The sequence below is a fragment of the Nematolebias whitei genome, chromosome 4 (genome assembly GCF_014905685.2).
Source record: "Nematolebias whitei isolate Nwh7 chromosome 4, NemWhi1, whole genome shotgun sequence".
Taxonomy (NCBI): domain Eukaryota; kingdom Metazoa; phylum Chordata; class Actinopteri; order Cyprinodontiformes; family Rivulidae; genus Nematolebias; species Nematolebias whitei.
In genome coordinates this window covers 35,596,718-35,606,991 of record NC_056501.1, presented here as the reverse complement: position 1 = coordinate 35,606,991, position 10,274 = coordinate 35,596,718, and the positions used below count along the sequence as shown (strand labels likewise).

Sequence of the window (10,274 nt, the reverse complement as noted above, 5' to 3'; positions counted from 1 at the left end):
GTTCTAACCTTGTTTTGATTGGTGAAGGCGAGCGTTCGCGCCCCCTCCCCCAATTGTCCTCTTTTACCAGCTGAGCTAGGGGTGCTAGCCTCTCTGAATATCTTGGACATAGCTGGGTAAGGAGCATGGATGGCTCTCACTGCTGTACAGTCTGTGGAGCCATGCTCCAGACAGATGACGGTCACGACCTGTGTCCTGCCTGCCTTGGACATGACCATCTGGTGGATGCCCTGTCAGAGAACCCCTGCATGAATTGCAGCTTCATGTCGCATGCTGAGAGGGTGGCCCGGCTGGCCCAGTTTCGCCCCAAAATCGGCGATGACCTCCCGCCTTCTGGGCAGGAGGCTCCACCTAGGCGCTCGAAGCGCCGGACTGAGGCCGCAGTCTCTGTGGCCCCTCCTGGGAAGAAGCAAGCCAGGTCCACAAGGGTGGAGCAGCTCTCCGCTGAATTAGCGGAGATGAAGTCCCTTTTTCAGGTACGCCAACTGGGAACTGAACCAGTGGCAGCAACCGGACTCCTCCCCACCCATGCCTGAACTGGCTGTGGAGGAAGATGTGCTATCCTTGGCTGCCTCTGCCTCTCACTTTTTAGGTGAGGAGGACGGGCATTCATCTCAAGTCTTAGAGACAGCTTCACTTTCTTCTTCTCGGAGTGCAGTTAGTGGGTCGGGTGACGGCTCGATGCAGGACGTCATGCATATGGCCCTGAGACAACTGCAGCTGGACATCCCGCAACCAGAGGCGTCCACCCCTGGAAGTGCCTTCTTCAGGCGTGGACTGACCCCTCCTTCCTTTTCTGTCCCTCCATCAGAGGAGTTCCTGAGGGAGTTGCATGGTTGCTGGCGGGACCCCAAAGCCTTTGCGCGCCTCTCTGCAGATGGCCGAGTGTTGGCGGCCATGCATGAGCCGGCTGCAGCAGGCTTGGATCGCATGCCAGCGATAGAACCTGCTGTTGCCTCTCTCATCGTGTCACCAGAAGAAGCTCTGCGCAGTCATGTTCGGTGCCCACGAGCTCAGTGTCATGTCACGGATGAATTCCTCTGCAGAGCCTATGCCGCCGGAGCACGTGCTGGCCGCTTAGATAATTCCTTGGCACACCTAATGCTTGCCCTCTCCGCGTCCCTTCAGGGGACTAGTGGTGTGACAGCAGCAATGGTCTTTAACGATGCAGCGCTTCAGGCCTTTGCATTAATGACGAGGGAACTTGGGCGCGTGATGTCCTCCTTGGTCCAGGCTCGCCGACAGGTCTGGTTGGCGCAGTCAGCATTGACTGAGCCATGCCATAGAACCCTCCGTAATGTCCCAGTGGTGCCGGGGGAGTTGTTCGGTTTGGCTGCCTTGGAAGCACTAGAACGGACTGTCCAGGCACGACAGAGAAGGCAGCAATTTTCGAGCCTTAGCAGGGCAATGCCCCCTCCACCTCCTTGGCATCCAAGGTGCCTGTCGGCTGACTCCAGCATGCAGCCGCCGCCTGGGGGTCATAACCGGCCGGGTGGTCCTTACCCTCATGCGGTTCAGCAAAGGCCCAGCAGGAGCTTTCATGGGTCTGTCCACCGACCAGCTGGGCAGGCTCAGACCAGGGACTCTGGCTGCCACCCCTCCACGGCCTAGGGGCCGTGAAGGGAGACGGTGATGCCATCAGGCCGACCGTCAGATATTTCTCCCACCAGCAGCTCAGCTATTGGGTTGCTCACGCCGTGGACCCATGGGTGGTTGCCACTCTGACCCATGGTTACCGGCTACAGTTCCGACGGCGGCCTCGTATCTCATGCCGGGTCAAGATGACTGTAATCGCCAATCCGGTGAAAGCTCGAGCACTAGACCAGGAACTTTGTGCCCTCCTGGCCAAGGGCGCAATAGAGGCAGTGGACCCTCTTTAACAACCCAGGGGCTATTACTCGACTTACTTCCTCGTACAAAAGAGGACGGGCGGGTTTCGTCCCATATTAGACCTGAGGGGACTCAACCAGTACCTAAGGGAGCTACCCTTCCACATGCTCACAACAGCAGAAGTCCTTCAAGCTGTCATGAGGGAAGAATGGTTCACGTCTGTAGACCTGAAGGATGCATATTTTCATGTGCCTATTGCGGCAGAACATCGCCACTTTCTCAGGTTTGCCTGTCGGGGTCACCACTTGCAGTTCCGGGTACTCCCATTCGGGCTCTCTCTCTCCCCAAGGGTGTTCACTCGGTGCATGAAGGCAGCCCTCTCTCCTCTGCAGGCCTGCGGAGTGAAGATTCTGCCGTTCTTAGACGATTGCTTCTCTACGCCTCGTCTCAGGCATGTGCCTTTCAAGACACAAACCGCCTGCTCGCTCATATGTCCCAGTTGGGCCTCAACATCAACCTGGGGAAGAGCTGCCTGATCCCTTCTCAGACGACCACCTTTCTTGGGGTGGTTCTGGATTCATCTTCCATGAGAGCTCGCCCATCCGCTCAAAGGGTGGCCGGAATACTCCAGCTGGTCAATCGGTTCAGGCTGGGCAGGCAGCTCCCCTGTGTTGCCTTCCTGCAACTACTCGGCAAGCTGACATCAGTCACTCGGGTGGTGCCCTTAGGCCTGCCGCACTTCGCCCCTTGCAGAGGTGGCTCAACAGCTTTCGCCTAGATGCCAGGCTGCACAGGCATCGCAAGCTCGCAGTGACGTGGTCATGTCTTCATGCCTTGACTCCATGGAGGGACGAAGATTATTTGTCCAGGGGTGTCCCCATGGGAGTGGTAGTATGTCGCAGGGAAGTGGTCACGACAGATGCCAGCTCCATGGGATGGGGGGCTGTGTGGCAACACAGAGCGGTTCAGGGCCGCTGGGGTCAAAGGGACCACTCCAAGCATATAAATGTGCTGGAGCTGCGTGCAGTGCACTTGGCACTCAGGCACTTCCTGCCTCACCTGGAAGGGAGGCATGTTCTTGTTCGGTCAGACAACACCTCTGTTGTCTACCACATCAACCATCAGGGGGGCACCAGGTCAGCACAACTTCTGAGAGTGTCCAGAGAGCTCCTGGATTGTGCCTCTCCTCGCCTGTCCACCCTGCGGGCAGCGTACTTGCCAGGGCGACACAATCAGGTTGCAGATTTTCTCTCCCGCCAAGAGTCCCCTCTGGGAGAGTGGTCCCTCCACAGCGACATAGTGCTGATGATATGGGACCGTTTTGGTCAGGCAGAGTTAGACCTGTTTGCAACCGAAGAGTCGACTCAGTGTCCCCTATGGTACTCTCTTACGGGGGCATCGGGTGCGCTAGGCCAGGACGCATTGGCTCATCCTTGGCCAAGGGTCCTTCTATATGCCTTTCCACCCCTTTCTCTAATTTGGCCAACCCTTCAGAGAGTCCTCGAGGAGGGCCACAGGATGCTGCTGGTGGCTCCGTATTGGCCAGCGCGACCATGGTTCCCACTGCTACGAAGTCTATGTCAGGGCGTCCCATGGTGTCTTCCAACCAGAAGGGACTTGCTGTCTCAGTTGGGGGGACTGATATGGCACCCCAATCTTCAACATCTTTGGCTGTGGGTGTGGCCACTGCAAGGCTAGGACAGCAGCTGACTGGAGTTTTGAGCCCCGTCAGACGCACCATCCTGGGCGCTAGGGCATCCTCTACTCGTCAGCAGTACGAAAACAGGTGGCGCCTGTTTTCCCAATGGTGTTCTGATCACAACAAGGATCCAGTCTCCTGTACAGTACCCACCATTCTGGAGTTTCTCCAGTCTCTACTTGGTAAGGGTCGCTGTCCTTCGCCGCTTAAAGTTTATGTAGCGGCAATATCATCTAATCACGCTGGCATTGATGGCTGTACAGTAGGGAGCCATAATCTAGTCTCTCTTTTTCTGCGTGGTGCTTGTAGGTCACACCCGCCGACAGCTTCACGAGCACCAGGTTGAGACCTTCCCTTGGTTCTCGAAGCTTTGTGCCGTCCTCCTTTTGAGCCTTTGACGCAGGCGGACCTCAAGTGGCTTTCATGCAAGACGGCTTTTTTGTTGGCTATTGCCTCAGCAAAGAGGGTCAGCGAGCTACATGCTCTCTCAGTCAGCCCCTCATGTCTCAGGTGGGGCCCTGAGGGCTCGTGTGTTACCTTGTGGCCAAACATTGCATTTGTACCAAAGGTGTTATCTCACTCTCACTCTAACCAACCGTTGAGGTTGGCACGTTTTCAGCCTGCGCCTGGTGAGGGGTCTGCATTATTGTGCCCGGTGAGGGCACTGGAGGCATACGTTGCAGCTACTGCCGTGATAATACATTCAGACCAGCTGTTTGTGTGTTATAGAGGCCCTAGGTTAGGCTGTCCTCTTTCCAAACAGCGCCTCTCCCACTGTATTGTGGACGTCATCTGCCACGCCTATGCTGCAGGGCCCGGCCCCCCTGCCGGTCGGCTTGAAGGCTCACTCTACCAGGAGCGTCTCCGCTTCCTGGGCTGCCCTGAGAGGGGTTCCGCTGGAAGCAATATGTGCTGCTGCATCATGGGCTTCCCCAAGCACGTTCTCCAGATTTTATAGAGTTAACGTGGCCACCCCTCATCCCCTGGGCCAGGTTCTTCTACAAGGGTCCTCTGGGTCTCCTCAGTGAGGTAGGTGTTTAGGATTCCTTGTGACATCGTTGGTATTAGTCATTCAGTACTTTCAGCACCGCCCTCTGGCGGTCAGGAGGGATGAAATAGAACGAAAGTTACGTATGTAACTACGGTTCTATGAATCCCGGATGACCGCCAGAGCTTCTCCGTCACTCAGAATCCTTGCATTCCGCGAGAAGATTCTGTAGGAGCAGAGCAGCGGATGACGTCGGGCTATATAGCCTCTGATTGGTCATACGTGTCACACCTATGACGCTGTTGGTATTATTACTCGAACAGCGCATGCGCGAAGGGAACATTCAGTGCTTTCAGCACCGCCCTCTGTCGGTCATCCGGGATTCATAGAACCGTAGTTACATACGTAACTTTCGTTTTAAGTTATAAAGGTGTGGTGTTCTGATGATTTTAATCTGAATCATTGTCATGACGTGCTTATATTTTAAAGGAATGCTAGGTCTTCTATAAGTTGTGAATAGCGGAACAGTAGGGATGCAGCATTTGTAAACCTGTCCATGTCAGGTACAGTTGTGGAGCTGGGGAGTCCATCAGGGATGTGCACTCAGCCCTCTGCTGTTCTCACTGCTGGTATGGACATGCCCTCCTCTCCATCCAGGACCTATTCCAATGTTCACAGCTTCAGCCATCATTAAGGACTTCTTCCATAGATTGATCCACCTGCTATCATCAGGCAGGAGGTTCTGTAGCACCAAAACGTGTTGGAAAAAGTTCTGATACAGCTTCTTACCTCAGCTGTCAGGGTTCTTAAGATACACATTTGTTTTGTTTGTTTGCTTATGTTTATGTGTCTGTTTATGTCCTACTGGGGTTTGGACACAGTATTTTTGTTCATGTGCATACTGTATCTGTAGCAGACGGACAATAAAGCTGATTTCTAACTTTTTTTTGGTTTGTTTTCTTGTTACAGAATCAGCAGCGTCGGTCATCATCCCCAAGAAGAAAACGTGGTGTGTGTTGATTTTTGATGTTTGACAGAAAGCTGACACTGTCAGAAACATGTTTCTCCCCATGTTCACATCCTGTTGACAAATCTGTGCAAAGATAATAATAATAATAAAAACTTATTTCCTTTTTTAACATTAACAGGAGCAAAGAGGCGGTGTTGGAGGCACTGGCTTCAACTGTCAACAGAGTGAGACTTGATTCATTTTGTTGACAATTATTTTATGTCTGTTTTTTTTTTAAAGTAGAGTTGTTGTTGTTTATTTATTAATTTATTTATTGCCGTTCTGCTTCCCTGTAGGATCCTACAGTGTATCCCTACCAGTTCCAGGATGATGCATTCCTGTCCCCCAGGACGCCATTAGAGTTTGTACGTTTTACAACACACACACAAAGCATATATTTTAATCCTTAAGCCCCCAGTATACTCCTGCGTACGTCCATACGCAGAGGTACACACGTACGTACGCGGAGGTACGAGCGTACCCCCCAGGGCATGTCTGCGCAAAGCTCAGTTTTTATGACCGCGTACGCGGTGTTGCACAATAAACTGCCCAGCGAAGGACTGTTTTGTATGCGACACCAATGTATTAAATTCCCCTTCTTCATCCCTGATCTGGCCTTTTCTTTTGTTTTTTTGCCAAGAGGCAAGTGATCCCTTCCTCCTCCATTGATGCCATGATTGAAATGGTGACAAATGAAGGAATTTGTCACGTGCAAATTAAACTCAGGTCCAGCTTGGCTGCGGGAGGGTCTGGAGATTTCCTGGTGGGCTGGTTTGATGTGTGGGCTGCAGAGCCAGCACTCCCTGTTTTTTTTTTTTTTTTTAAGATCTTTTTATTAACAACATATAAACCAATATATCAATCCAGTAGGCGTGTCAGTAAATGACCAATCAGTGACCTCAATTTGATGACCAATCAGTGACCTCAATTTGTCCCGAAGGTAAACGTCCCTTGTCTGTGAAGCTGCTTTGCAGCTGCTCGGAGTGTACGCTCGAGTACGAAGTCTGAACCCTCTGCGTACAGTACACGCGTACGTACACGCGTACGTACATGCGTACGTACATGTGAACGGACGTACGCGGGAGTATACTGGGGGCTTTATTCAGACCTGTTAGTTTTAGTGGCATGATGAGGACAGAACAAGGACGCTGTGAGAGTTTAGTGACTGATGTGTGTCTTTGTGTCTCTGCAGAGGTTGTTCTCTCTCTCTCAGGAGTCTGGACGATCTGCAGCCAAATACTTCATCAAGAACAACCCACAACTCTTCACCAACGACATTGCAGAACCACACATACCAGTAAGAACCACACCGAGATTCACTGATTGTAGCAGAGACCGTTATCATTCGCTGTCTAAAGGAGAAGGCCAAAGAGAATGTGTGTGTATTCATATTTGTCTGTCAGTAAAATATTTGATGAAGCACTGCGCACACTTCAGTAATCATCTACAACTAAATCTGCAAACTTAAGACATTTGGACTTTGTAAATAACACGTCTGAGTGGATTATTTATTTGAATTCAGAATCTATTGTTTTCAGTTACCACCACTTCAAATGTTAGATTAATATCTATAAATGTGTCTGATTTATAGTGTTTTTTTCTTTTTAGCTAAGATGGCCATCTTGGATCATTGATTTACATCAGAAATGTTTAACAACTCGCTTTCAGCTACAACCATCGAGCTCAGTATCTCAAAGAATGACTGAGTTGTAGTCAGTTTTGTTTGTTTTCTGTGCGTGTTTGTCTGTGTGTTCTAGTGTCTGATGCCAGAGACAGCATTTCTGCAACTGGAGGAGGTGAGCGAGGAGGTGAGCGAGGAGGCTCTGAAGGTGCAAATCCACCTGAGGAAAGTGGCGGCTGCTGTTGACATGTTTGATCAGCTGCTGCAGGCTGGTGAGACCACACATACACACACACACCATCATGTTCTCTAAATGTTTCTGACTGCATTGCTTTCTGTTTCCAGGCACTGTGGTTTCCATGGAGACGGCCCATGAGCTGCTGGACCTCCTCTGTCTGTACGGTGACAAGGACCCTGTCCAAGATGGAGCACAGCAGAAGGAGGACACGGTGAGTCATCAGCACCTCAGGGAGCTGCTGGTTGGTTTTGGTGGACCCAGATTTGTCTGTCTGTTGTTCAGGATGAGGCGGAGAAAGACATGATGGAGCAAACGTCCGAGCCAACAGAATGGAGAGACGGCAACAATGCTGAGAGGATTTTCAACCTGCTGCCTAACAGAGACACTCTGTGTTATTCAGCTCTGATCAGAGGCATGGTGAAGGTACAAGCCCAGAGCCTGCAGCAGCATTCAGGGTGTTTCTGGTCCAGGATGACAAACTGGTGCTGTGTGTGTTTGTTCTGCAGTACAGAGCCTACACAAAGGCCTTCAGCATGTACAAGCAACTGCTGAGAAACGGGCTCTCAGGTGAGTGACACTCTTACACTAATATTAATAATCATTTATAATCTTTGCTTGTTTTGGTTCATAATGTTTACATAATGAGTTATTAAAAGTTCACGTCAATATAAAAACAACAAAAAACAATCTATGAGGAATAAAGAAAATACGTTTGTCAATATAGTTTCATACAACAATATTCTGGTAGCAAAAAAAACAATAAATACAACTAAATATATATTTTTTTCATTCAACCTTTATTTAGACAGGTAAATCCCATTGAGCCTCGAGGACTCATTTACAAGAGAGACCTGATTTCAACAAAGAATGATGCCAACAATGGACAACAGCAACAACAATAAACAGTTATAAAAAGTCATAATTTTTTTTTTTTTTACAAATAGGATGGCTAAACAAATAAAAGTAACAAAAAACAGCCAGATTCTAAGGCGAATGTAGAAAACTAAAAACAGGAACATGTCTGCATTGGTCCTTGCCAGGAGTCCAACAGATTCTTAAAGCCACTTAAAGAGGTCATGGTCGAGAGCTTCAGATCTTTTTGTAAGATATTCCAGGAAACAGGAGCGGAGTAGGAAAAGGCTTTTTTGCCTAGTTTAGTCCTCACTGAGGGAACACTGCAGGTAATAAAGTCCTGAGAGCGCACACTGTAGCTGCACTCACGCAGAGACATGTATGAAGGCAGCAGACCAAGAAGTGATTTAAAGATGAAAATGTACCAGTGGGAGAGTCTGTGTGAAGTTAATGATGCCCAGTTAACCAGTGAATACAGGGTGCGGTGGTGGGTACGATGATCACAGTCAGTTATGAATCTTAATGCACCATGATAAGCAGCATCCAACATCTGCAGAGTTCTTGTAGGAACGTTCATGTAAATAATGTCACCGTAATCATTGGAGGGAAGGAAAGTCACAGATACAAGGCGTTTCCTAGCATTCAGGATCTGTTTCTGAAAAAGAAACCCAGTTTAACTTTCAGTTTCTTTACCAAGTTTTCCACATGGAACTTAAGATCGTTTTCACACCAGATAGTCCGGTAGACTCGGTTCGGTTCGGGACCAATATTCATGACCTTTTGTTTACATTTGAGCTGGTGCGTTTGCATTCACACTGCACTGTGCAGTCCAGGCAACCCGTTGAACCAACCTATTCCCCCGCTTGCCTGTGACGGCGCTGCACCAAGAACTACTGAAAGAAACAACACAAAAACCTCTGAAGACACATCTTCTTCTTCTGTAAATAAAAATAAAAACGAAGTGGCATCAAGTTTTAGCAGTTTTAGGAGTTATATTTTGTAATTTTTCAAAAATGGACTTAGCATGAGCAGAAGATGAGACAGAAGACCATGGAGAATATTGTTTTTCACACAAGGCAGCTGACGGCTTCATATAAGGTAAGAGCAATGCGTGTTTGTTTGCCCTGCGGAGCGGGGCTCCGTCTGTTTACATTCACACTGTACTCGAACCGTGCTGGAGTTCGCTTCTACCGGACCGAGACCTAGGTTTTAGCCCGGGCCAGAGTTCGCCTTTTTGTTCCGTGACAGAGTTCGATGGCGCGTTCACACCTCCCTAAACGAACCGGACTTTCTAGGAAAACGAGCTAGAGTTCGATTAAAGCAGACTAAACAGGGCTGGTGTCTAAAATCTAAAAGAGAGATGCGAGTCGACCAAGATACCCAAATATTTATAGGAATCAACAAACTCATCGGGACACCATTTGAGGATGAAATCAGAGGAAGAACTGCTGGGACCAACTTCCTATTTGAAAAAAGCATCCCTTTGGTTTTGTCGGCATTTAGGACAAGTTTGAGGTGTGGAGATGGCTCTAAATATAAACAATTAATGCAACAACAAAATGTAAATATATTCAACTAGAAAAAATAAACAAGAACAGCAGCAAGTTTTAAATGCCAGGACTGGAGTTCAGACATTTTACTGTTTGGTTGGATGGAATAGTGGGTGAAGAACCCCGGATCAGTCTGGACCACATTAGACCCTTCATGGAGCTGTCCCCGAAACTCTCCTGTCACATTTCCATCGTTGTCCCCGAGACGCTTCTGTCACGTCTCCATCGTTGTCCCCGAGACGCTCCTGTCACGTCTCCATCGTTGTCCCTGAGACGCTCCTGTCACGTCTCCGTCATTGTCCCTGAGACGCTCCTGTCATGTCTGCATCATTGTCCTCGAGACGCTCCTGTCACGTCTCCATTGTTGTCCCCGAGACGCTCCTGTCACTTCTCCATCGTTGTCCTCGAGACGCTCCTGTCACGTCTCCATCGTTGTCCCCGAGACGCTCCTGTCACGTCTGCATCGTTGTCCCCGAGACGTTCCTGT

General features: G+C 49.6%; 1 protein-coding gene across 1 annotated transcript in view; it reads left to right on the top strand.

The window, feature by feature from the left end:
• Positions 1 to 5,486: 5,486 nt before the first annotated feature.
• ptcd3 (pentatricopeptide repeat domain 3) overlaps positions 5,487 to 10,274 on the top strand; it is a gene marked incomplete at its 5' end in the record, with an annotated part of 27,448 nt that continues 22,660 nt past the window's right edge. Inside the window, 8 exon segments of the mRNA XM_037675411.1 lie at positions 5,487 to 5,526; positions 5,666 to 5,711; positions 5,823 to 5,891; positions 6,719 to 6,823; positions 7,284 to 7,419; positions 7,493 to 7,596; positions 7,668 to 7,808; positions 7,892 to 7,952. Of these exon segments, the coding sequence (XP_037531339.1) occupies positions 5,487 to 5,526; positions 5,666 to 5,711; positions 5,823 to 5,891; positions 6,719 to 6,823; positions 7,284 to 7,419; positions 7,493 to 7,596; positions 7,668 to 7,808; positions 7,892 to 7,952 (702 nt within the window).